General features: G+C 32.8%; 1 protein-coding gene across 3 annotated transcripts in view; it reads right to left on the reverse strand.

Moving 5' to 3' along the window:
- Epg5 (ectopic P-granules autophagy protein 5) overlaps positions 1–26,562 on the reverse strand; it is a 98,678-nt gene that overhangs the window by 47,425 nt on the left and 24,691 nt on the right. For 2 of the 3 annotated variants that reach the window (XM_076510384.1, XM_076510387.1), the window contains 12 exons: positions 24,033–24,173; positions 23,546–23,710; positions 21,573–21,695; positions 19,909–20,186; positions 18,293–18,433; positions 11,100–11,220; positions 8,704–8,937; positions 7,844–7,867; positions 7,420–7,656; positions 6,097–6,260; positions 4,775–4,935; positions 565–655 (listed from right to left, as the gene is read on the reverse strand). In XM_076510384.1, the coding sequence (XP_076366499.1) occupies positions 565–655; positions 4,775–4,935; positions 6,097–6,260; positions 7,420–7,656; positions 7,844–7,867; positions 8,704–8,937; positions 11,100–11,220; positions 18,293–18,433; positions 19,909–20,186; positions 21,573–21,695; positions 23,546–23,710; positions 24,033–24,173 (1,880 nt within the window). The remainder of the gene's footprint in view (positions 1–564; positions 656–4,774; positions 4,936–6,096; positions 6,261–7,419; positions 7,657–7,843; positions 7,868–8,703; positions 8,938–11,099; positions 11,221–18,292; positions 18,434–19,908; positions 20,187–21,572; positions 21,696–23,545; positions 23,711–24,032; positions 24,174–26,562) is intronic. The other variant, XM_076510385.1, reaches the window with a different exon arrangement.

Below are 26,562 nucleotides of genomic sequence, written 5' to 3' on the forward strand. Positions count from 1 at the left end.
TATTAAAAAGGTATGTACATATTTCACTGTACTAAATCTTGACAGTAACAGCCAAGAGGTAGTGATAAGGTACAGAAAATGGAAAATAAAATATAAATTTTACTTTAAAAACTTCTGATATTCATTTAGGAGGTTCTAGTAGTTGTGCAAAAGAAAGTTGAAAATTCTACGAGAAAGAAAAGTATTTTTACATTTAATATAGAAATCACTTAGCACTCAAACTGTTCAGATTATGAAATCAAGTAACTGCAATAGATAAATAAGACATTTTTTGGAGAAAGAGTTATTAATTATACTTATAATATTAAAAAACAGGCTTAGTTGTTTTTGTGAGAATATGTGAAGAAAGCAATACCATATGTATTGCTGCACAGGTATCCTTTGGTGTAAACTGTACCCATAAATTGGAAAAGGGTTAAACCATACCGATTATTTAATGATTTTTTTTTTTTTAACTGATATTTCATAACTTTTCCAGGACCAAGATATCCAGAAGTGAAATTTTTAACAGCTCATTTTCCATGACTTTCAGGATTTTAAGGGCCTATTTAATATAAAAATCACCTCATCAACTTGTCATTGTGAACTACTTCTGCTGCTTTCTTTTCTCTTAGTTTGGCATTACTGTCATCATTTGTAAAAACTTCATCAGATTCTGAAAAAAAAAGTGTGAAATTAAAACAAGTACAACAATAATTTCTCTACTAAGAATCTGAAGCTACAATTCACATACGCTAATATGGAGATTGAGAGGAAACTAAATGGCTAACATATTTGTAACAGGTACGGCATAAAATTCCAATCACTTTATGATTTAAAATGATTTTTTTGGGTTAGTATAAATTTTATTTCCAACACTATTGCAATGAAACATTAACAAGCATTTCATTACTTTATGTCTTTACACTCTACACCCTTGTGCAAATTAATTGAAATGGTCATTTTTACAATATTTTCAGCATGGTGGCTGGTGTAGGCTTGCTGGACCCGCTAATTTCCTTTAGTAGTCATTTTTTCACACAGACGGCATCATTAGCTGTGTTTTGCAGTACGGTTGATCTGTTTTTGGGATATATGACGAAATTTTGAGGAATATTACATCATTCAAAATTGCGTTAGAAGGGCAAGGAGACCAGTCAAAAAACAACTTCTTACCAACTCAATGAAGAAAAAAACGGTATCAATGGGGTCTGAAATAGACGAACTGGACGCAAGAACAATGGAGGAAGGTGTTATTCAGTGACGAGACTCATTTCTTCGTACAGGGTCGAAGAAGTCTGCATGTTTGCAGATCTCCAGGTGAGAAACTTCAAGAATCTCACATCAATCAGTTCGTAAAACATCCCTTAAAGAAGATGTTTTGGGGCTTTTTCAACTACTATGGCACTGAAGACTTACATATCGTAGAAGGTATGATGCAAGAACCACAGTACATTGAAGTTTTGCAGAGAAGAGTTGTTCCAGAATTGAAAAAAGAGATTTCCAGATGGATCTGGCATTTTTCAGCAAGATCTAGCTCCGTGCCACACATCGAAACTTGTGAATAATTTTATGACTACAAAGCGAATAAAGATGCTGGACTGGCCTGGAAACTCTCCGGACTTAAATCCTATTGAAAATCTTTGGCTGATTTGTAAAGAAAGACTTTGGGAAAAAGCCTGCACTACGAAAGAAAAGCTAATTGAGGCCATAATTGAGGTGTGGTACCGCAATACAAAAATTAGTAAAGATTGCAGTCAACTCGTGGACTTGATACCAAAGTGGATTAATGATCTTCTGAAAAATAAAGGCAGTCATATCATGTTTTAATTTGTAATTTTTGGATTCTCAGAGATAAAAAGCAAAAAATTGAAAAAATCATAATTTTCTGTCTTGTTTCAATTAATTTGCACAAGTGTGTAACTATTTTTATTTCACTCATTGTAAATCATAGTTGTTGTTTTTATCATACAACATATGCTATTATTTTATTAAATGTAAAAAACTGCAAAAGGTCTAAATTGATTGGTATAAATTTTATTTTACTATTAAAACCTAGCAGTAAGTACTACAGCTACTAATCACGTGCTATGAAGTTTAAAAATCATTTTTGAAAGGTAAGATATAACACTTTTATGAGCATAAGTGTTGTAACTTTTTACATTTGCAGGATAACCTTACAAAATGCTTAAACGTTTTTAATATTACTTGAAATAATTTTGTAACTAAAGAATAAACGTATGATGTAAAACAATAAAGTGCTAAAACGATTCATGACCCACAGACTGCCCAATGGGCCACTTGATTAAATTTCTGATTGTGCCATTTATACATTCAATTAATTACCAGCTTTTACTATATATAAATATATATTTACGTTTAATTCTTTATTCAAGTTTAAATATATTATAAAAAATATATCTTTTAAATACATGGTATGTAAAGGATTTTTAGTTAAAATTAAAGATTCTTGGTTCTTTGCTTTAAAGTAGTTAACAGATGTCACACAGTTTGCATGGTATCACAAAAGATATTAAATACTGTAAATATACTGTATTTAATTCAACAGAACCTTCCAAACATCTGTGATTTCATCTTGTATTTCTAGCACTTTTGATCAAGCCTTTCTTCCCAAGATGATGAAGCTCTCTAAACTTATTTTAAAAACACAATACTTTCTAACATAATGAAAACAGTATAAAAAACTTTCATAAACATTATAAAAACAGTTTTATTTTTCGTTACTTGTACCCTTCATAAAATAGTTATTCAAAGTTATTTATACCAATTACTAAAGTATAAACAAAATTAAAACAAATTAACAGAACCACTTTCTTTTTTTAGTTCACTTTCAGGAAATTCTATTTCTCTTTTCATAATTGCATCCATTTGAAAAGTCAGATTCAAAAGCCCATCACAAATAGGTAGATATATTTTTAACATTTTGTCTTACAGTCATGTGAAAAAATTAGGACACCCTATGAAAGCCTGTGTATTTTTGTAACATTTTTGGATATATAGATATTTAATCTCAATTTTAACAATACTGAGAGATTATAGGAATATAACTAAACATTTAAAACTGAAGAAAAGACTTTTCAAGATCTTCTGTAAATGTAAGTCTACAAAAATGCATATTCTAACTGAGGAAAAAGTTAGAACACCCTACCCCCTAATAGCTAGTGTTACCCCCTTTGGCTGAAATAACTGCAGTGAGACACTTCTTGTAGCCATCTACCAGTCTCTGACATCGGTCTGGAGACAGTTTGCCCCACTCCTCAATGCAGAATTCTCTCAGCCGTAAGATGTTTGAGTGGTTTCTTGCATGTACAGCCCGTTTCAAGTCACCCCACAGCATCTCAATGGGTTTAAGATCTGGGCTTTGACTCGGCCATTCCAGGACTCTCCATTTCTTAGTTTTCAGCCAGTCCTTGGTGGATTTACTGGTATGTTTTGGGTCACTGTCATGTTACAGGGTCTAGTTCCGCTTCAGCTTTAATTTTCGTACAGATGCTCTCACATGATCCTCAAGCACCCTCCGATACACAGAATTCATGGTGAATTCTATGATTGTCAGCTGTCCAGGTCCTGCTGCAGCAAAGCAGCCCCAAACCATGACACTTCCACCTCCATGCTTCACAGTTGGTATGAGGTTCTTTTCCTGGAATGCTGTATTTGGTTTATGCCAAACATGTCCTCTGTTCTGGTGTTCAAATAATTCAGTTTTGGACTCATCTGTCCAAAGAACATTATTCCAGAAGTCCTGGTTTTTGTCTACATTCTCTCTGGCAAACTTCAGTCTGGTCTTGATGTTTCTCTTAGAGAGCAAAAGTTTCCTCCTTGCACACCTACATGCAAGTTACACTTGTGCAGTCTCTTTCTGATTGTAGAGGCATGCACTTTCCCATCAACAGTAGCCAGAGCCTGCTGTAGGTCCCGTGATGACATTTTATGGTTTTTTGGAGACCTCTTTTAGCATCTAGCGGTCTGCTCTCGGGGTGAACTTGCTTGGACGACCAGACCTGGGCATGTTGGCAGTTGTTTTGAAAGCCCTCCACTTGTTGACTATTTTCCAGACAGTGGAATGGCTGATTTCAAACTCTTTTGAGATCTTTTTAAATCCCTTACCAGACTCACAAGCTGCTACAATTTTCTTTCTGAAGGCCTCAGACAGCTCTTTTGCTCTCACCATGGTGCTCACTCTCACTTCAACAGTCAGGAGCACACCAAACTAAATGTCTGAGGTTTAAATAGGGCAAGCCTCATTCACAATGCTGAGTAACGATCTTCTAATCATGTGCACCTGGTGTGATACACCTGTGTGTGAGTTGAGCCATTTTAAATGGGTATAAATGTGGGGGTGTCTTAACTTTTTCCTCAGTTAGAATATGCATTTTTGTAGAATTACATACAACAGAAGATCTTGAAAAGTCTTTTCTTCAGTTTTAATTGTTTAGTTATATTACTTTAATCTTTCAGTATTGTTACAAATGAGATGAAATATCCATTTATCCACAATTTTTTACAAAAATACACAGGCTTTCATAGGGTGTCCTAATTTTTTAACATGACTGTATATTATACTTTATCTACAAACTTCATTTCTCTCTTACCATTGCTTGTCTGTCTTCAAACCATACTCCTAATAATCCGATAACTTCATTTCACATATAACAGCTTTAATTACTGATAAAGTAATTCTACATGGCAATTTCAAAAGTAGAAACTACAGTTTATTTGCAAAGCTGTTAAAAACTGATCCTTTTCATTAGTTTCAATAAAAACAAACAACTACCAGTTTCCACATTTTCCAGCTTTTCAAGTACAATCACAGCTTCTTCGTATTTTTTATGATACCAGTCAGCTGTCTCATTCAACCTTCTTTTCAACTTCTTCAGAATACTAAAGTAGCCCATGTCAAAAAATCTATTGCCAAGACTGCCTCTGTCTGAACCTCTGATAAAAAAAACAACTTTGCATTCCTGGTCAGATTATATACATTTTAGACAAGCTCTTGAATGTTTTATTAAGTTCACTCAGAGTATCATTTGCTTAAACTGTTAAAAAAGAATTAAATAAACAATCTTCAAAGACTGGACAAATTATATATAGTTTTTAAAAAAAGTATAAGATAAAATTATAAAAATACATTATGAAGTGATAAGCTGACCTAATAACAAAAATCTCTTTAAATAAAATTAAATGACAGTATCAAATGATAGTAAAAATTTGTAATTACAATTTTTTTCTACTTGCAGTTATAAAGTTTAAAGAGTTTCTTGGTAGTTTTCTTCTGTACTGTATTTATTATTTTTCTGGAGTGTTAATTAAATAATTTGTCAATGATGGGTTACATTAATGAAAAGTTATTTGTTATGAAGTTCTTTACCTCAAAACAAACAGAGCTTTAAATGTTTATTGTCTGCAAACTTAGAAATTTCATGTGTATAAGTTAATAAGATTTTGGTGCAAAAAGCAAAAAATGCTGAATAAAAGTACACATTTGATATTTTTTGTTGGTGTTTGGTTTGTTTTGAATTTCACACAAAGCTACATGAGGGATATCAGTACCAGCCATCTCTAATTTAGCAGTGTAACACTAGAAGGAAGGCAGCTATTCATCACCACCCACTTCCAACTCTTTTGCCAATGAATAATGGGATTGACCATCACATTATAACACACCAATGGTTGAAAGGGCGAGCATGTTTGGTGTGACAGGGATTTGAGCCTGCAACACTTGGATTAAGAGTCAAGTGCCTTAACCACCTTGCCATGCTGGGCCTTGTTGGTGTTATTTTTGTCTTTAAATATCTTTCTGTGAGGCATGAAGAATATGAAAGCACATTTACTACATACTTGAGTTGTAAATTTCATGTCTTATAAACTGCTTAACTTTAAATACACAATATGAACATGTTTAACCACATCAAACTTTATAGAAAGAGCTACTTATAATTTGAATTTTTGGAGCAACAGCTTTCAATTAAATATTTAATTATTATGTAACTCATTCAAGGACCGTTGAAATAAAAATATTCAGTCTCATACATATAAAACTTAAACCATTATTCAACTAAATCACCAACACAAAACTAAAATCTATAATAAGTTTACCCTCCTTCCCTGGGAACTCTTTGGAGATAAAAAGTAAAAAACTTCTGCCAGAGAAGTGGCAAAATAGGACTGTCCACTGGCGTGCTTACTGCTTGATGAGCCCATCGGTAAATAGGTAACTGGTCAATTGGTGGAACAGGAAGTTTTAGCGCAGAGGCCACTTTCTAAAATAAAAAAATATAAAAGTGTTTTGGCCAAGTTATTCACTTAAAAATATTCATATATAAATAATTTATATATAAGACAGATAAATGAGTGATGTAAACAAGGAAAAGGCTTTCTTACTAAGTACATTATAACAAAAGTATATTCTTGAAGTACTGCTCCTTTGTTCCCATTAACTTTAATCTTTATGTATATTATTGTTTTTAACAAAATGTATCACAGCATTATGCAATATTCAACTACGCTATATTATCAGTCTTGTCTGACAAGCAGCTACAACAAAAGTTATTTGAGAAAAAATTATAACTATAATTCATTTTGAAAGTTAAAGTAAAGGCTAATGCAAATTTAACTTTAGAGGTAAGAAATGAAATTAATAAAGAAAATGCATTTGAACCTTTAGAGAGCTACCCATGAAAAACTTTTTGATAAAATATTTTCAAGATTTGTTACAAAACTTGAGCTACATATCAGTGAATCTAGAGAAATTGACCAATACCCCTGAAATACACAAACGTGAACACTGTCTGAATTGGATCTTAAGTCAAATAATGTGGAAATAAAGAACTAATCACCTTAAAAAAAAAAGGTTTGCATGGGTGTGTGTAAGACTATTAATTTATTTTATTAACATTAATTCCATTCTTAAAAAATATTTCTTAAATTAAAGACCTAGAGAAATGATATCACATTCAACTTCAAATGTAAGAAAGGAATCCAAGACAGTTATTTGATATCTTTATAGTACTGACTGCGCAAAACATTTTTCACATTCTTCTGGAATGTAATTTAATTAATTTTGTCTACTATGTAGTTTCATGATCATAACAGAGAGAACAAAGACAAATACACACTAAAAACTGTTCAAGAGCTCTAAAAAACTAATTTCAATATTAGTTTCAATGATCCAGTTGCTGCTAAATATATTTTATTATATGAATTAATTTAACCTTATGTTTATATCTGTGTGAAACTATTTTATTCTCATTTTAATGAGAACTGTGTACACAAATATTTAACTTAGAAAATTTCTGAATGGTTCAGCAAGTATTCAAATTAAAATCAAAGAAAAAATTACACTTTGTAGGAATATAATTTCTTCAAGTGCAAAATGTCTACCCTTAAATGATGCGAAACAACAGAATGAACTTGAGTTACCTTGACAGCCACAGTAGTTGGTAGCTCAGGACTTCTTTCCAGTTCTTGCAGAATCCTCTTCCATAATGATGAAGTTGATGATTCATCAGTCTCTACACTCAAGACGCTCCACACAAGCCATGGAAATTGTGGGAGCGGGTTCAGTGGAAGGAGTGATGGCCATTTATTTCCTCCACCGCTTGTAATAAATGAGGCTAATGATGAAAATACACCACCTGATGACACTGGAGTTACTGGCTATAAAAATGTATAAAGAAATTAGCTTTTCACTACAAGTAATGAGATGTAGTTTATATGCTAATTTATTCTTCACAAGAACTCTTTGTATTCACAGCTCTTAAATATTTGTTATTGTACACAACAAATGCATGCATGTAGAATAGCTCATGATGTATAATAAACCATACACAGAGATAAAACTGACCTCTTCAAGAATCTTCTCTGGAGCCTGCAGTGTAGCAATGAGAGCAAAGAAAAAAGTTTTCTTAAATACTAAGAAATTACTTGAAAAGACAAAAGAAATATTATCTGGAAGAATAATAACAAAGTACTTTTTAAGACATGTTTTATATTGTATCTTTTGCATGTACTACAATGTAAGGCTGATATATTAATGATTATTTTGGTATTACATCTGATTTCTCAACTAATAAAATCTGGATACCAAAAGCAACTCCTATTATGTGTTAAAAGAATTGCATGGTTTTAAATGCTCGCGTATTCAGAGTTTAAATAAACAGTTTCCATTTTCAGACTAGGAAATTACAGATAATATAAAAACACATATTCAAAGATAATCAATAGTTTTAATGTAAGAAAAACATGATGATTAGGGTACCAAAATTTTCTCCACTTAGAACTACTCTATTTTTTTTAATTGATAATTATTAAACAACACACGAAATAAAAGTTTAGAAAAATGGCAGGTATGTCTGTTCTGTTGTACTATTTTACCATTATATTTGGTTTTGTACAATTCATAAATACAAAACAGAAAACTTAAGAATTTTGTTTTATTACCACATCACATTACTGATAATTTCAACATTGAAATAAAATACCAAAGGTAAGATATTAATATATAAATATGTTTGCCAATGAGTCACTGCATAAAAGATAAAGAAACTAAATATTATACATCATCATTTCTTAAAACATTTTCTGCAGAACTATAAATACTGCATATTTTTAATCATAACTTTAGCTGTTCTGAAAAGTGACATTACACTTTGATTGCAAAGAACATAAGTAGAAATCTATGATACAGCTTTTATCAGCTCTTACCTTAGAAATTTCTTTTATGGTGTTCATAAGTGAATGAAAAAGTGATTGGTCCAGAAAGGCAACTTTAGTGATCACATCTAACAGGAAAAACACAGAGTCTTGTCCTTTAAGTTTACCAAACAGTCCTCCTTTCTCATTACCAATGTCTGGGAGTTGATTCAGAACTTGAAGCCATAACTTCAAAACTTTCACTGCTAAATCACTTGTTTGTTGTCTAGCAGTATGTAGTTGGTACTTTAATGTGAAAAAAACTATTTACATATGTATATATATGTATGTGTATGGTAGAAATATTTAACTAAAACTGAGCAGTAAGTAATTGAACAAGGTGGAAACAGTACAGGATACTAATATATTGTAATAGTTACACTAATTAATTAAAGCCAAGATAAGTAGTGGTTGATTTCTCTGTGAACCAGTCCACAAAATGCAGAATCTTTGTAACATTTTAAAGGTATTTCTGTTTTGTGGCTATATTGAATTAAACATCCTTCACAAAAAACACATAAAAGTTAATAATTTCCTACATTGAAAATATATTTATAATAGATAGTTAGCTCCTCTCAAAAAAGAGGTAGCTTTCCATGATTTAAACTCCCCTCTATACACACAAATATTTTACTACCACTAGTCTTTGTGCTCTCACTTACTTCCACGTAGCATAGCTGCTTTGTAGCATGCAAATAAATATGCAGCAACTCTCTACTAATAGGGCTGTGACACACCTTGGTGCAGCAAACTCCCTCTATGTAACAAAACCCAATCTTCAATTCGAGATTAGGCACATCAGAAAATGTGTGGGATATGAGAGAGAGTGAAGTATCTACTAAAATTATAAACTTCTGATACAATAACTTACCTATAATAGCTAGAATCTAACAGTGGCTCAGTGGAGGAACCAGTGTAAAAGTTACCTAGCTGAGTCTCTCAAAAAGTGTTGGAAAATAACTCGAGGAGTGTGACTTCTCAACATAGAGGAAACACATGTGAGAGACTGCACCACATTTCAACTACTTATACTCTTTCATCGAGATGAATAAATGTGTCATGAAATGGGCAAAAAATGAGACACAGCCAGAAAAGAACCACTGGTGTAGAGTGGTTAATGCATGTAAGACTGTAAGTCGGAGGCTAACTCCAATCCATAAACAAAAACACTGAGAATATATCAATCAGCTCATGGTTGCAGGAGATTCCTCTACCATTCACTTCAGACTCAGGAATGAGAAAGGAAAAAGCACTTCCATTCAATGCAGCTAAATCATGTGGAAAATGTGACAGTAAGTGGGGAGCATAAGATCTAGTAGTGAGCAAAAAAAAATTGAGCAGACAGAGGGCAGCTTAAATCATGGAAAGCTTTTTTGAGAAGAAGTTATTTATCATATCAGAAAAGGAAATTTAATGACAGACATGTTTGAAACAAGCATGAAATTATTTTAAAAGCAATATATTTTTATGTATGTAAAATAATCATTGGTATAATGACCGTATCACTAATTATAGCATAATATCATTATTACATGCATGTATTAAAACAAAAAAAAATTATGATAGATTATTTGTTTGTTTTAAATTTTGTACAAAGCTACACAAGGACTATCTGCTCTAGCTGTCCCTAATTTAGCAGTATAAGGCTAGAGCAGGGGTTCCCAACTGGTGGGTTGCGAAGCCTTGGCAGGGGAGTCGCATAGCCTTGTTAGAAGTAGCTTGGGATAACATTAATTTTATTTCATCAATTACATTTTCATGTCGCGAGTGCAAAAAGGTTGGGAACCCCTGGGCTAGAGGGAAGGCAACTGGTCATCACCACCCACTGCCAGCTTTTGGACTACTCTTTTTTACCAACAAATTGTGGAATTGACATCACATTATAATGTCCCCACAGCTGAAATAGCGAGCATGTTTAGTGTGATGGTGGTTTGAACCCGGGACCCTCGAATTACGAGTCAAATGCCCTAGCCATACCGGGCCAATTACGACAGAAAAATTTCAGAGAAAGTTAGTGATTAAGGTTAAAACATTATGTACAGTGACTTGACTAAAATTACAGATTAACAAATCTATCAATTAAAAAGTATGCTATAATATTTTGTGTAAGAATTTAACAATATATATAAAACAAAACTTGATTACTTAAACAACAATATTTTGGTGAAGAATTTAACTTTATTCTGCCAGTTATACACACTTCAAATGTATCAGTAAAATTTAATATTGCTTTTCAATCTTTCTCCACAAAATCGATCAACACCACTTATTTTTTACTTCAACTTGTCATTTATGTAGCATTTTCTTTCCACTGATATAAAAATGTAACAACTGATGAAACTGACACAAATATTCTAATATATTTCCAAAATAATCATAATTTTTGTTAGATTTAATATTTTACTTACCACCAACATAGCAGCTACTCGATGCAGTACTGTGCCTGGAAACTCTGGGGAAACCAAATTTTTAGCCATGTTCATGTAAGTGACATCAGCAGTCACCATATACTGAAGATCTGACAAGAAACTAATAAAGATAAATCAAATCACAAAATTGATAAATTAACTTTATCTGATAATAAATGTGAAACCACATTAATAATGTGTTAAATTTTATCCTTTCAACAGCATTTTAACAAGGGTTAGGAATTTATTGTTTTGAAATTATGTTAACAAGGAATCTACTATAATCATAGGTCTACAAACATTGTGAATAAGAGTATATAAAAATAGGAAGTCGGTCAACTATCCATTAACAAACAGAGTAATGCTACTCCCCATTAGTTGTAAAAAGTAAAATCACACAGGCATAACTGACATATGTTGAAGAGTTTAAATGAATTAATTACAGCAGACACATACCGATATATCTTTGTTAACTATTACTGGTTTTGCACACTCTTGCCCTAGTTTCTACTGACTGTGTGTATTGCTTTGTCTGGAAAAGAAATACTTCTACCAAGAATCTTCTTTGTGTAACAAATACATAATTTTAAACTTTAGAAGATCAAACCTGATGTTGATAAAAGGATTGTCTTCACAGGCAGAGTATCTGTTTCAGAATATTCATACAAAGCTACACAAATGGCTATAACACATAACTATTTACAACTTTGAACTGATACCTCACAGGGAAGACTACTATCAAAAAGTGGGATTTGACTCTCACTCTTATGCCACATCCACGGCCCCAAACAGCAGAATGCATTTTTACAGCAATATGATGTCAGTCATCAATCCTAACCATTAAAAAGAAAGATAAAATAAATACAAAGAACACTATCAACAACTGACAGCTTTTATATATGTTGAAAATATTCAAATGAATTCATACCATTGTGAATTTCCAGTTGGAACTTGAAAAATAAAGTTTCAAGGAAATAAGCTGTTGTTCAGTAGTTATTTTCCAGACAATGAGAGGAAAGCTACTGTGAAGTTTTCCAATCAACAAAGTACAAGACCTCATACCACTAAAAGCAACCTCTGCTTATCTTATTATATAAAAAAAATTCACTATCTGAACAGTAAATTGTCACTGTTGTTGAAATATTTATCCTTCAAATGCCCATCTGTTTTTATACCATATCCTACAGGTGAGATCCAAATATTGCATTATGTTAAACTATTTTATGTTTTTATTTGTGATATCACATAATGAAAATAAATAACCATAAACACTGGGTAAAACACTTTATGAAAGACATATAATGCACCTAGCAGTAATTAGTGGAAATCATTGCAATATTCATGTTTTCATTTTATTGTAATTTTGGGAATGTTCAACCAACATTCATAAACTCACAAACAATTTGGTGAATAAATTAAGTTATTTAAACTGCTAGTAATCCTAAGGTTAGGAAATGAAGTACTTTACAGTTATATTTCATTTCAAGTTATCAAAATATAGGTTTAGATCACAACAAGCTATCTTATTCACAACAGTGGTAACCCCACCTTTTTATCATAAAATTAATTACTGAAAGTTAACTATTATTGCTATAATAATAATAATAAGAGAGAGAGAGCAATACTGAAGACACCAAAATTGGCTGGGGTTGAGTTTTATGATTTTTTCTAGCTTATATATTATACTGAAGCACTCAGAATCCCAGAATAAAGAAATTAAAATGAAATTATTGTCAGGGACAGTAAAAAGCAACTGACCATGAAAGAACTTGGTTTTGAAATTTTAAATACACACAAGTGTAAGATTACTATAATCATAATAATTTATTTTTTATTCAGAAAACTACAACACTTCAATAAAACATTTAAGGCTTGAAGTTGCACGTTTAGTACAAAATTAACTATAACGTATGTATTGGAGTAGTGTAGTGCTCCCTGACTGAGTTAGATGTAACCTTTTAGTTTGAGCTAATATTCAATTATATTTTCCTATCCACAAAAGATTTCAAGAAACAAAATATTAAATAATGGAATGTTTAAGCAGCTTTCTAATGACACCTCTGTGTCTATATTAACCTTAGGCATGAGGAAAAAAACCTAAAATTCAAACATTAACAAAGATACATAAGCTTGTGAAAGTCCAATTCTCTACTTAATAAACTTGTTTATAGTTAAGTGCAAAACTAGTCAATGAGAAATCTGTACTCTGCCAACTACAGGATTGAGAATCTGATTTTTAACATTATATGCTCTAATAACTGCTTAGCCACTGGAAGAGAGGGTTTCCACTTACTTATCATAAATGCTATTAAATATATTATGTTTGTGAGATTTCTCAATAAATTCTGGATGGATGAATACTTCTTGTGGATGTGTGTGCCAGTATGCAATGAAATGTTGCAAGACCAACTGTTATTACTCCAGTTTTTTATATTTTTCATTCTAAAAACTTTATGATCTGTTATTATTTTTTAAGAAGGTTTTTCTTTAACACTACATACCTTACCAATTCCTCTCAACCATGAGAAATACTTTAAAGTGTTTTTGTTATAACTAAAGTTATGCTGAACTTTACACAAAAGTATTATGCCTATCTGGTGTTAATAACAGATTAGAAATTCCCACTTTTAAATTGATTGATTGATTTAGTGTTTTATGGCACAAAGCAGCAAGGCTATCTGCACCAGACATTCGGTAAAAATGTAAAAAAATAAAATAAATGTAGTAATAGACATAAATGGAAATGAAGGTAAAACAAAAAAGTATAAAACCAATATTGACACCTAGTCTACAATGTTAAGATAGAAGGCAGAGTATAAGAAGTTGTAAGGTATTTACTCTAGCAAAAAGGTAATGATCATAATCCACCAGGAAGACTAACAGGTAAGTTCAAGAACCACCGTCAGTCACCTGAAGTTGGTCTTTCCAGTCCTGGTTCCGGGTTATGTGTCATAGCAACCAGTATCAAAATGTAAAAGAATAGAAGTTTTAAAAGATACATAGCAAAATTGTAACAATGAGTAGCCAAATGTCCAGTAAAAAGATAAAGTCAAGTAAATGGAGTAAAATTTGTAAAAGTAATTGAAGATAAAAGCAAAACGGCAATTAAAACAGAAAATGGCGTAAAAACCAATGTTGACATCCAGTCAACAAAGTTGTAAAGAACTACCTGTAGCAGAATGGTAATGATCATAACCCGCCAGGAAGACCAACAGGTAAATATAAAAACCACCGTCAGTCACCTGAAGTTGGTCTTTCCAGTCCTGGTTCCGGGTTATGAGTCAATATGGCCAGTACTAAAAAGTAAAGTAGTAAAAGTGTGAAATGATATGCAGCAAAAGTATAATAACAACTCGCCAGGACGACTAACGAGTAGTTCAAACGGATAGTTCAAACAGTAGCGTTAGTCACCTGAAGTTGGCCTTTCCAGTCCTGGTGTCGAGTTATTTAATGATCTGGCCATTGTCCAATGTCAAATTGAAGGAGAGAGATTAAAACTGTAAAAAAGGAACCACAATTAAAAAGGTGTAATGAATAAATATGCAACACTTAAATGAGATTAAAAAGATTAATGGCCATTAAAAAATTAAAAACATTATCAAGGTGGACAGTCACCATCACCAATAACTCTGTCCAATGTTACAGACTGACCCTGGGAAAAAATATGTTTAAAATATTTTCGTCATTGAGAATTGTAACGATGGCAAGAAAGTAAAACGTGGCTGATAGTGATTTGAGTGTTACACAAACTACACATTGGTGCATCAGTTCCAGATAAAAGAAAATGATGAATAGCCTAGTGAGAACAACTTCCTCCTTCCGAACTTTACGGAAGCTAGATGGCCAAAGTCCAATTTTGGGTTTGATTTGAAAAAGTTTGTTGTCACGTTGCTCACTCCAAGTGGACTGCCAGCTGGCACGGAGCCGAGCCTTGAAGACAACACCATAGTCCATGTGCGGAATAGGCATAGGAGTGATGGTGCTGAAGCAGACATATTTAGCTGCCATGTCTGCAAGCTCGTTCTCACGAATACCAACATGGCCTGGTATCCAGAAAAACTGGATTGAAGTAGCTGCTAATGAGAAATGGGCCAGTCGGTTTCGAATGTCAGCGAGAATAGGATGTGAGCTAACGTGTAGCGATTCCAAGGCAAGTATAGAACTAAGCGAATCAGTATAAATAGTGCAGTTGGAGTACTGCTCAGCTGCAATATGATCCAGGGCAAGAGAAATGGCATACAGTTCAGCAGTGAACACAGAAGCTGTAGAAGGGATTCTGCGTGCAACTACTGACCCATAGCAAACCATAGCAGAGCCCACTGAATTACTTGATTTGGAACCATCTGTATAAATGGGAACTGAATGATTGTTTGAAAGATATTCATTGAATAAAAGACAGTACTTCCAATCTGAAGTATCTGCCTTTTTTAGGTGACTGAAAGAAAGGTCACATTTGGGGGCTGTAATAAGCCATGGTGGGATGGGCCAACCTGTGGAATCTGCAATGTTATCCAAGGACAGACCCAATTCATCCAATTGCGCCCGGATGCAAAGGCCAAACGGAGCAATGACAGATCGTCTGTTCTGAAAAAGTACTGCCCACCGAGGAAGGAAAACACATTTCCAGGTGGGATGCTTTGGTAAGGAATGAAGTTTCGAAGTATATTGTAAAGATAGTTGCAAATAGCGAAGGTGTAGAGAAGGTTCATGAGATTCAATGTATATACTTTGAACTGGAGAGGTACGGAAAGCCCCAGTGCAGAGTCGAAGTCCTTGGTGATGAATGGGGTCCAGCATCTTTAAGGCCGAGGGTCTGGCAGAGCCATAGACCATTGATCCATAATCGAGTTTCGATCTAATAAGAGCACGATATACCTTTAACACTGAACAGCGATCTGCCCCACAACTGGTAGAAGAGAGAACACGGAGGATGTTCAGTGCTCTTGTGCATTTGACCCACAGCTGCTTTAAGTGTGGTATAAAGGTCAGTTTACGATCAAAGATAAGCCCCAAGAACTTGGTCTCCGGGACCACTTGCAGCAAAACTTCACCGATATGAAGTTCAGGATCAGGGTGAATACCCCGTCGACGGCAAAAGTGCATGCATACAGTTTTGGAGAGAGAGAAATTAAAGCCGTTCGCCAGGGTTCACTTCCATACACAATTGAGGGCTGTTTGTAGTTGCCGCTCAATATATCTCATGTTTGACGACTGACATGAGATGTGAAAGTCGTCGGCATACAGCCCATTCGCAACAGTGAGAGGGAGTTGTTGAGTGATGGCATTTATCTTTATACTGAAGAGTGTAACACTCAATACACAGCCTTGAGGGACTCCAAGTTCCTGTACAAAAGAACGGGAAAGTGTCGAACCCACACAAACTTGGAATCTCCTGTCCATTAAAAAAATGTTTAATAAACATGGGTAGAAGGCCACGTAACCCATATGTATGGAGGTCTCACAAAACGCCATACCTCCATGTTGTGTCGTAAGCCTTCTCTATGTCAAAGAATATTGATACAAGATGTTGGCGGTTGAGAAAGGCTTCTCTGATAGATGTTTCAAGACGAATTAGGTGGTCTGTGGTGGAGTGCTGTCGACGGAACCCACACTGGGTGGGCGAGAGGAGGTTGTTTGATTCAAGGAACCAAACAAGACGAGCATTAACCATCCTTTCTAATGTCTTACAGAGACAGCTCGTCAAAGCAATTGGACGGTAGTTTGAAGGAATCTTGGGATCTTTCCCTGGCTTAGAGAAAGATAAAATAATAGCCTGGTGCCAGGCATCAGGAAAAACATTCTCCTGCCAGATCCGGTTGAAAACAATCAGAAGGACATCAAGAGAAGCAGGAGATAGATGGTGCAGCATGTCATAATGAATATCATCAGGTCCAACAGACGTACTGGCAGACCGATGAAGGGCCATTTTTAGTTCCACCAGGGTAAAGGGACAATTATAGTCAAAGAAACAGTCAGTTCGAAAGGAAAGAGGTGAATGCTCTGCCCGAGTCTTGATGGCCAGGAAGGTGGAGGAACAAGCAGAAGTGCTAGATACCCGGCAAAAGCTTTCACCTAGTGTCAGCGATGTTCCGAACATCAGTCACCTCCTGACCATCAGAGAGTAAGATCGAGAGGGGGACAGAATTGTAGTGCCCATTAACCTTTCGAATCCTGTCCCATATGATCTTGGAACTGGTGGTAGAAGATATGCTGGTTGTGAACTTAATCCAAGATTCCTTCTGGCTTTGACGTCTTACCCACCTAGCATGTGCACGGGCCCGTTGTCCAACTTTTAAAGCGTTTTGAAAATAATTAATCAAGAATGAAAGTACTTTATGACTTAATTTAGATAATCCTTACCTAATATCGTCTAATATAGTTTTTAGATCACTTTTAGTTGAATAAATAGAATGAATTAAAGGCATTTATGTAAATTTATGTAAAACACGATATACTAAATTTGAAAATTATGTCTATGATATATAACAAAATACAATTCACCAACTCAATATAGTTAACACTATAACAGTTGTTGCCAAGCAATTTCCCCTGATATAAGTGGGTAGCATCTTAACCACTATGGTATCTGTAGTACCCTAGGCCAGTCTGAAGACTCCTGGTATTCTGAAAGACCTCACTGGTACTTGATGTAAGAAATCACACCTTTTTACCTTCACTTATATAACTATAAAGTTCAAGCTGAATGAAGCAGGATATAGTACCTGAAATATTTATTTAGAATTCAAGAAGGAAAGTTAACATGGTCATATGTTTAAAAACTACATCTTTAATGTATTACAGACATTTTGAGCATTGGTATAGTATATATTATAAGACTAGTTCAAAAGGATCTCATTAACACTGGTTTAAAATTAATTTTAATGGTTGGTTGAGTTTTAAGCACAAAACTACTCTATGGGCTATCCATGCTCTGTATAACTTGGGTATTGAAACCTGCTTTTCTAACAATGTAAGCATGAAAACTTACCACTGAGCTACTGGAGGTTTAAGTTTAAAGGCAATCACACCAAAAAGTGAAATACACATTTTGAATATTAAGAAATTCTTCCTCAAAAGTGGTATTGTTGTAAAAATATTTATCCCCAAAACAGAAGAAACCGATAAGAAAATAAACCCTGGTTGTTTTCTCAGTAAACTACATTTTTTTTAACTTAAACTTTTTAACCTCTCACCTTTTGTTAGTCATTATAGCTCCTACATTCTTTGCAAAGATTAGTGTTATCCAACACAGTACATGGATAGCTGGAATATACTGTTCTCTTAATATAAGGGCAGTAAGAAGTCGAAATCCATCCTTAGATAAATCTTCAGTGCTGGAAAACAAAATGAACACAACTGAGTGTAGTGTAACTATCAATGTACTCATGGAATGCATGGTGAGGTTTAATAAAGTTAACAAATCATTCATATGATTCATTTATTGATTTCCAACAATTATGATTGACTAAAATGTGTTCATATTTTTCTAAAGTGGTGACATAAAGATGAAAAATACATAAGAATAAAATAATTTACGACTACTGGGCATGAATTATTTAAATAATATTTTATTTTTCAACTGTAGTTTTCCTTTTTACTGAAAAGCAATAAGTAACTGGTGACTTGAAAACATCTCACTTGACACAATTGTGGTTGGTTGGCTATTTGTAATTAAGAACAAAGGGCTATCTATGCTCTGCCCACCATTGGTATCAAAACCCATTTTCTATTGTTATAAGTCTGCAGACATATTACTGTGCCACTGGGTAGTAATACAAGTGTGTATATTGAAAGTATGTATAAACATTACGTGTGAAATAGAGATCACTCAAATGATTGATGGGATTTGAAAATGGAATGCAATTGTAAAAATAATACTTTTGTCTTAAGTATGCCAGTAATGATTGTATGTATACCTCATGTGATGAAAGAGGAAACTGGAGAAATTCCATCAGTAACTCTATTAACCAGATCTAGTTTTAGCCATCAATGGAGTCATAAAATCTGTGCATCATAAAAGAAATATAACTTCTTCTTGACACATCTTAAATTATTTGATTAAAGCAAATTAGACAAGTTTAAATGTAAAAGTCTTGGAGAAGTTAAAGGGCAAACTTATCTTACTTCGTAGTAGGTTTAAACCAGATTTTATTAATAGGTATTAAATTTTTACCTGATTTCTATTCATTTTCACAGTTTCCTTTATTATTTGTATGTAAACAGATGAAAAAATCAAAGTTTTCTTGGTATTTTTTAAACATTTGACAACTTCAATTTGTAGAAATATTTTTTTCAAGTACAACAGATCACAATGTATGTTGTAGTTTTCCTAAAACTTCTAAAATGTTAAAAGGACTTTGGAAATAAGATTTTCCTTTAATTAACAAAGACCAGCTTTCCCTAATATCCTCTCAGAAAAGTAGACTTGTTATTTAGAGTTAAGCTCCACATTTCTATACCCAGCTAAGACATGTTCAAACTCTGAATACATCTGAGTAGGTTTATGCTTTCTTCATAGGTAATTGAAAAAAAAGAGACAAGGCATTCATAATTTAAACATTATAGAATCATCAGTTGTCCATTTGTTTTTGCTAGCAAAATGACATGAAAACCTTTACAAAGACGTTTTTCTTTTAAAACTACTTTGATAAAATTAATTACATTTGTAAACTGTTTACCATGTTTTTTGTACTGACTATATGATTTAAGTTGGTTGACCTACTTTTCAGTTTTTATAAAGATTCAGGTGTCTATATAAGCTATAAAACCTAACAGATAGAAACTGAAATTATTGAGAACCAGTTCTCACCTGTGGCCAACAGTTGTCATAGCAATGGCTACATAACATGCAACTGGTTGTTTATCCTGCACAGCTCGTAGTAATGAATGCATCCAAGAGCTTTGATGCAAGTCAGGTAAAGTCTGCAAGCTGTTATCACGGCATTCTATCACATCCAACCAGTTAGTCTTTGGACTGTCGCACAAGTGAAGCCTAAGAGTTAAAAGTAAGTCCCATGCCCAGACAGTAAACCCCTGTGCTGTTGTAGTCGTTGCTGCAGTAGCACTCATGGTTAGCAGTTGGGTCAACTGAATAGAAGAGAAGGTACATATAAAAAAAATTTCAAGTGTCTGTTTTGTAGCAAAGCCAGTCACAAATAAATAGTTTATTATCCAAAAAAATTAAAAACTTAAAAAAACAAAACAATACAATAATCTCAGGTTTATAATTGCAATCAATCAAAAAAGGACAAAATATTCTTTACTTAGTAAGCTTTAATGAAGAAAAGTTTCAAATTCATAAATCTATCACACAAGTATTTCATCTCTGTAAAACTAGAGACTTGGGAACCTAGATAGTGGGAAAATAGACACTGTGATTTTCATTGGTGGAATAAGACTTGTGAAATTGAAGCAAAAATAAACATTACTGTCTGGTCTTAAAAAACAGTTGATGATCATACAGCTGTATTTTGACAGGTTTAGTTCCAAAGTAAAATAAATTGTATTTAAAGGCTAGGTGAAGATAGCACACAATAGGTAAAACTAATGGATAAAAGATAAAAATAGAACAAAACTTCACCAGTTACTCTTAGCCCTAGGACATAAGTGAAGCTCCCAGAAAGTGCTCATTCCTTTGTGATCAACCAATCATAAAATTCAATTCCAAGTGCTTCTGCTTCATGTGACAGTCGTTAAACAGACTACTCAACACAAGGTAAATAAGAATAAAATAACTTGTGTGATCAAATTATACCTTTTTACAGAAAATAACACTTTGGGATAAATTTAGTACGTTATCTTTACCAGCTTTAGCGTGTTTTAAATTAGATTCTAAAACAAAAATTATACTGGTAGATACAAAAACGTGTGAGGTATTGCTACAATACTACTTCACAGCAAAAATTTCCCCTGGGTTTTAAAAAGAGAAAAACTCTTCTGTTGTACACAAACAGTTTTTTATTACTGCAAGGAACTTTAATGTTTCTTTTTTGTAGTGTGTAATAAAAGCTTCAAATTGACATAATTACTGTTTATTTTCAGTTTTACTCGAACAAGTAAAGTGCACTACTGAGATGTTATGACCTACTTTAAAATTATAGAAAAAAATGCAATGTCATGGTTTTCCTCTAATAATTTTCATACAGTCAAAATTGTTTTTTTTATATCTTGTAAACAAGATAAACCAACGTTTAACTTTGTTTTTAAAGCATCTATAATGTATATAGAAAAGTAAAAGTCAAATACAAAAGCAATGAAGACAGTATGTCATGCATCTCACTGGTAGGCAGAATTGCAATGATTTTGAATATTAGACTGGAAATGAACATATATTCTAGAATTAAAACAAAATGCTTCTTTGAATTATTCACTTGCATTGAAATCAAAATTGTGTTCACCTTCACAGTGTAAAACATAAATCACAACTTTTGAATAAAGATGAAAATATTCTGGCTATTTCTTTTAGTAATTCACCTGTTGAAAACTTTGATGGACTAGTCCTCCTTTTTCCCATCTTACTCCATGCTTGCTGTAAGCTTCAACCACAGAAAGAGCCACACGTCTGTGAAAGTCTTTAGGGAGGTACAGCTCTGTTCCCTGTAAACAACACAGAAAGAGCCACACGTCTGTGAAAGTCTTTAGGGAGGTACAGCTCTGTACCCTGTAAACAACACAGAAAGAGCCACACGTCTGTGAAAGTCTTTAGGGAGGTACAGCTCTGTACCCTGTAAACAACACAGAAAGAGCCACACGTCTGTGAAAGTCTTTAGGGAGGTACAGCTCTGTTCCCTGTAAACAACACAGAAAGAGCCACACGTCTGTGAAAGTCTTTAGGGAGGTACAGCTCTGTTCCCTGTAAACAACACAGAAAGAGCCACACGTCTGTGAAAGTCTTTAGGGAGGTACAGCTCTGTACCCTGTAAACAACACAGAAAGAGCCACACGTCTGTGAAAGTCTTTAGGGAGGTACAGCTCTGTACCCTGTAAACAACACAGAAAGAGCCACACGTCTGTGAAAGTCTTTAGGGAGGTACAGCTCTGTACCCTGTAAACAAGTTAGATTTACTTTGTTTTACTCAAATACTTATATGTGTTTGTTTTATTATATAAGAAATATACAAATTAACCCTTTCAACATGGCTATTCCTTCAAACACAAGTCACTGTGTTATTTTCAGAATTCAATTACATATTAATTATCAATATACGTGAATGAAATTAGCATTATAAAGTATGTTATGATTCAAAGTTTTTATATTATCTAGGTTTTAACTCCTTTACTTAAAAGATATTTAAAAACTACATACAACTTCAGATTATTGTAAACTGACCAACAAAATATGAAAATATTCTATTCTGGCACTCCATATCTTAAGTAATATAATGCCAGTTGTGTAGATGAACATCTATACAATAAGACATTAACTTACTGACATGTACAGTTTAAAGTTCTCTGTATGAAAGCAGTTGAAGCAAGTAATAACTTTTGTCAACCCCTGACTGATGCTGTGCCCACCTTCAATATATTCGTTTGAGCTTTATAGCCTACAGGTTATTGACACATGTATACAGTTATTATAAAGAGTTCATTTTATACCAGAAACATTTTTTTTAAATATACAGTTCTCAAGGCTTACAATGTTACATGGTTCATGACAATTTTGCTGAAGATTTTTGCAAGGTCACCACTGACTTGTGTCAAGATTAATGATAAAGAACAATTACATGTGGTATGGAAAAACCTAAAATTATGACTATTAATAAAAGAAGGCATTTATAAATATTCTACAAAAAGTTAAAAAGTAGGTACATTTTTCTTTTCTCTTTCCTAATTTAAATCATTTCATAGCACTGTATGTTGAAGATAACAACTAGAATTACTGATATGGTAAAGAAAATGAGAAACATAATATAAACATTTACTTTGAAAAAAAACTTTTGATATTCATTTAGGAGATTCTAGAGGTTATGCAAATGAAATAACAAAATTACTAGTTGAAAAGTACTTGTATACTTAAGATGAAAATTACATTATATTCAAACTATTCAGAGTTTAAGTGTGAATAACTACTACAGATAAACAAGATATCTGCATTAGAAAAACAATTAAAATAATGTTATTTTTTTGTACAAGACACTTATCATCATTAAAAAATATTATCAGATTTTGTGAGGATATCTTAGAGGTAGATACTGTATATATTACTGCATAAATGTCCGTCCATGGTTGAGCTGATGTTAAATACATCAGCACATTGTGAAAGGGTTGACAAGTAGTTAGTTTCATTATATCCAAGCATAGAATTAAGAAACTAAAAAATAAAAAAAAACTCAAAAATGTAATATTTCCCATACTTTGATAATAAAAAAAAAAAAAAAAACTGCAATAAGTTTCACTGTCAATCTTAGATAGGTAAACAATATTGATTTTGATACTAGCATAAATACCTGCTGGTTTGGACCCCAGTTCAGAGAAGATAAGATGACCCTTGCAAGCTGATTCTGTGGACTGGAGAGAGGATTTGATATCAACCAGTTGGAGATTACATCCAGATCTTGGTCTAGTAGTTGCCACTGTTTTAGAGACAGCACTCGGAAAAGGTAGAGAGCCATCTCAAACAAAATACATGCCGTAAGTTTTTTTAACAACAAAACCTTTCAGAACTTACAATGTTTTTCTTATAATTTGACAAAAAGGATCGTCTTTGTTCACATTTTTTTAAAAAAATGTTTTAATTATTGCAGAAGATGGAAAATAAGCATAAGAAAAAAACATTCTTTAACTATTCTCAAACCTACAGAGGAAAACTAAAATAATGTTATAATTAAGATATAAATGGAACTCTTTTTTACAAAAAACTTATAACACAGGAATGCATTGTCAAATATCTGTGCATTTTATAAATTGTACAAAGAGTCAATGAAAACTTTCTACCATGCCCAAGCTATCAATGTGTTCTTGAACTTCTGACAACAGACACGAAACAATTGCTGGGTGTTTCTGACTTAGTGAAGCCAAAAGGTCGCGTCCTTCTTTAGACAACGTTTCTCTTAGTTCTTGATTCACAAATGATATCTGGTAAAAACACAGCAGTTTTTCATTTACTAAAAGACTGAGTATTAAATTATCAAAGAAGTTCTACATTGCACACTAGTTGTTAGCAAATGATAGAGAGGTTTATAATAATATAACAAAATTATCTATAACACAGGACAATAATACAAATAAAGAGACAGTAATTCAATGAGTAATTAATTCAAAGTTGTTAATATTTTCTACAGAAGAATATACAGAAACTGATTTTCTCAAAAAATGTCAACATGGATTACTTTGAAATTTAGTGCATGGTTGCTAAGTAGTTACGATAACGGCAACAATGGTGGAGTTTGGTCATTTTAGTTCAATCATATGTAACTTTTATTCGATAAGTTTTATTTTTTCCTTTCAAAACCAAAACTAACAGTTCTGTTATAAAACCTTTTACCTACACTGTATTAAAATCTTTCTGTGGATACTGTGAGTTTATTGTATCTGAGTAAAAAGAAAGTTAATGGGGCACCTTTTGTAAAGATTTACATTGAAATATAATGAAAGCAAAAATCACAGATTTACAATAAATTGTAAAATCAATAAAGCTTCAATAGTTATTGTTTCTTAAATATATAATTTTGATAAAGCTACTTTACAGTTACATAACCTTACAATCAATCCCACAAATACACTGAGAACATAATTGTGTGATTTTGTGTGTCAAAATGACAAGTAAACAAGTTAAATTAACAAGCGCAAATAATTCTGAAGGAACTAGAACCAACTTTATAAGCTGATTTTCTACCCTGCATTATAATCAATTTCAAATACTGTTCTATAATTTTATTTGTCTGAATAAAGTAGGTTGAGAATTGAAACTTACAAAATTGTTACCATTAAAAATTAAGATTTATAAGGTAATATTAAGTTTTCCATTAAAAAAAAGGTAAAAATATTAAATAAGACAAGTATTCAGATGATTCACAAGCAAACCAGATAAATAAGTGTGCATTTTATTTGGAATGCACATGTAGCAATTTTTGTGATTTTCTCAAACATAACAATGTTTAGGAATAATAAGGGACCTACTGGTCTATCTTGATTATCTCATCCTCTATACCAAACAAAATCCATTTAAAAAAAATATTAAAGCCAGCATTTAAATATATATAATGTTTTGTTTTAAAATCATTGAAATTTCCTGGTTCCACAACACCTGAAGGCAACCCATTTCATAGGCCAATCACCCTATTTAAAAAATAAAACTGTCTTAACTGAAGATGGTTTCTATATTGCCTGAATCTATATTTGTGTCCCTCCTAGTTCTGATGTTAGACTAATAAGCCTATAATTACTGGAACAACTTCTATTGCCTTCTTCTTTAAAGATAAAGTTACATTAGTTAATTTCCACTCTGTTGACACATGTCCACTATTCAAGTACTTGAAAATTGTGGCAAGTGGCTCACATATCCAATCCTTAACCTCCTTAAAAACCCTCCAGGAAATATTAACTGGCCCAGATGCCTTATCATTCTTTAAACTTCCCAATTTTTTTAACAAGCTCAGAATTTATGCAATTGTCTTATTCAACTTTGTTTTTATCGATCAATTTTTCAAGAAGAGGAATACTGTTTAAGTTCTCATCAGTAAAAAACTGAAGAAAAAGCAGAATTTAATAACCTAACCATTTCCTAATCATCAGATTCGTACCTTCCTTTATCATCTCTCAAGGGTCCTATTCCTATCCTAACACTTTGTTTACCACTAATACACTTAAAAAAAAAACCTTTGTGTTGATTTTTATGTTTTCAATCAAAGATTTTCCATACATCCTTTTGGATGTCTTATTTCTTGTTTGACCAAATTTCTTGATCTTCTATAATCTCCTATAATACCAGTTAATTTAAATTTCTTAAATTTGTGATGCTTTTCATTAATTTTATCTCTCATATCTTCTGTGAGCCAACCTATTGTTTTACTTGCAGCTACACTTTTCTTTCTGTAAGGAATATATTTGTTTTAGATATTGAAAACATTTCAACATTTGTTCAGTGTCTTCAAATAACTCATATCCTCCATTCACAAACAGATAATTCTTGTTGCATTCCTTCAGAATTTGCTTTTTTTATGTTTTGCAATAAATTTTTAATAGAATTTCATAGAATTTTATTTTTGGAATTTAAAATCCGAACAACAAAGATAAAATATTTACAGTAGCAAATATATACAAAAACAAAGTGATAAGTTTAAATTATGCATCATTCAGTGTTTAGAACAGTTCTAGCTTTAGTTATTTTCATACTAATCTTTTTCACATAGAACCATTTTAAGGTTAAACAAGTATACACTTTTAGATAAAAATTCATAAGGATCCCACTGATAACCCTAAGGTTAACCACTTTGCTCAAATGGTTAAAAGAAACCAACATTAA

Source organism: Tachypleus tridentatus, chromosome 7 (genome assembly GCF_004210375.1).
Source record: "Tachypleus tridentatus isolate NWPU-2018 chromosome 7, ASM421037v1, whole genome shotgun sequence".
Classification (NCBI taxonomy): domain Eukaryota; kingdom Metazoa; phylum Arthropoda; class Merostomata; order Xiphosura; family Limulidae; genus Tachypleus; species Tachypleus tridentatus.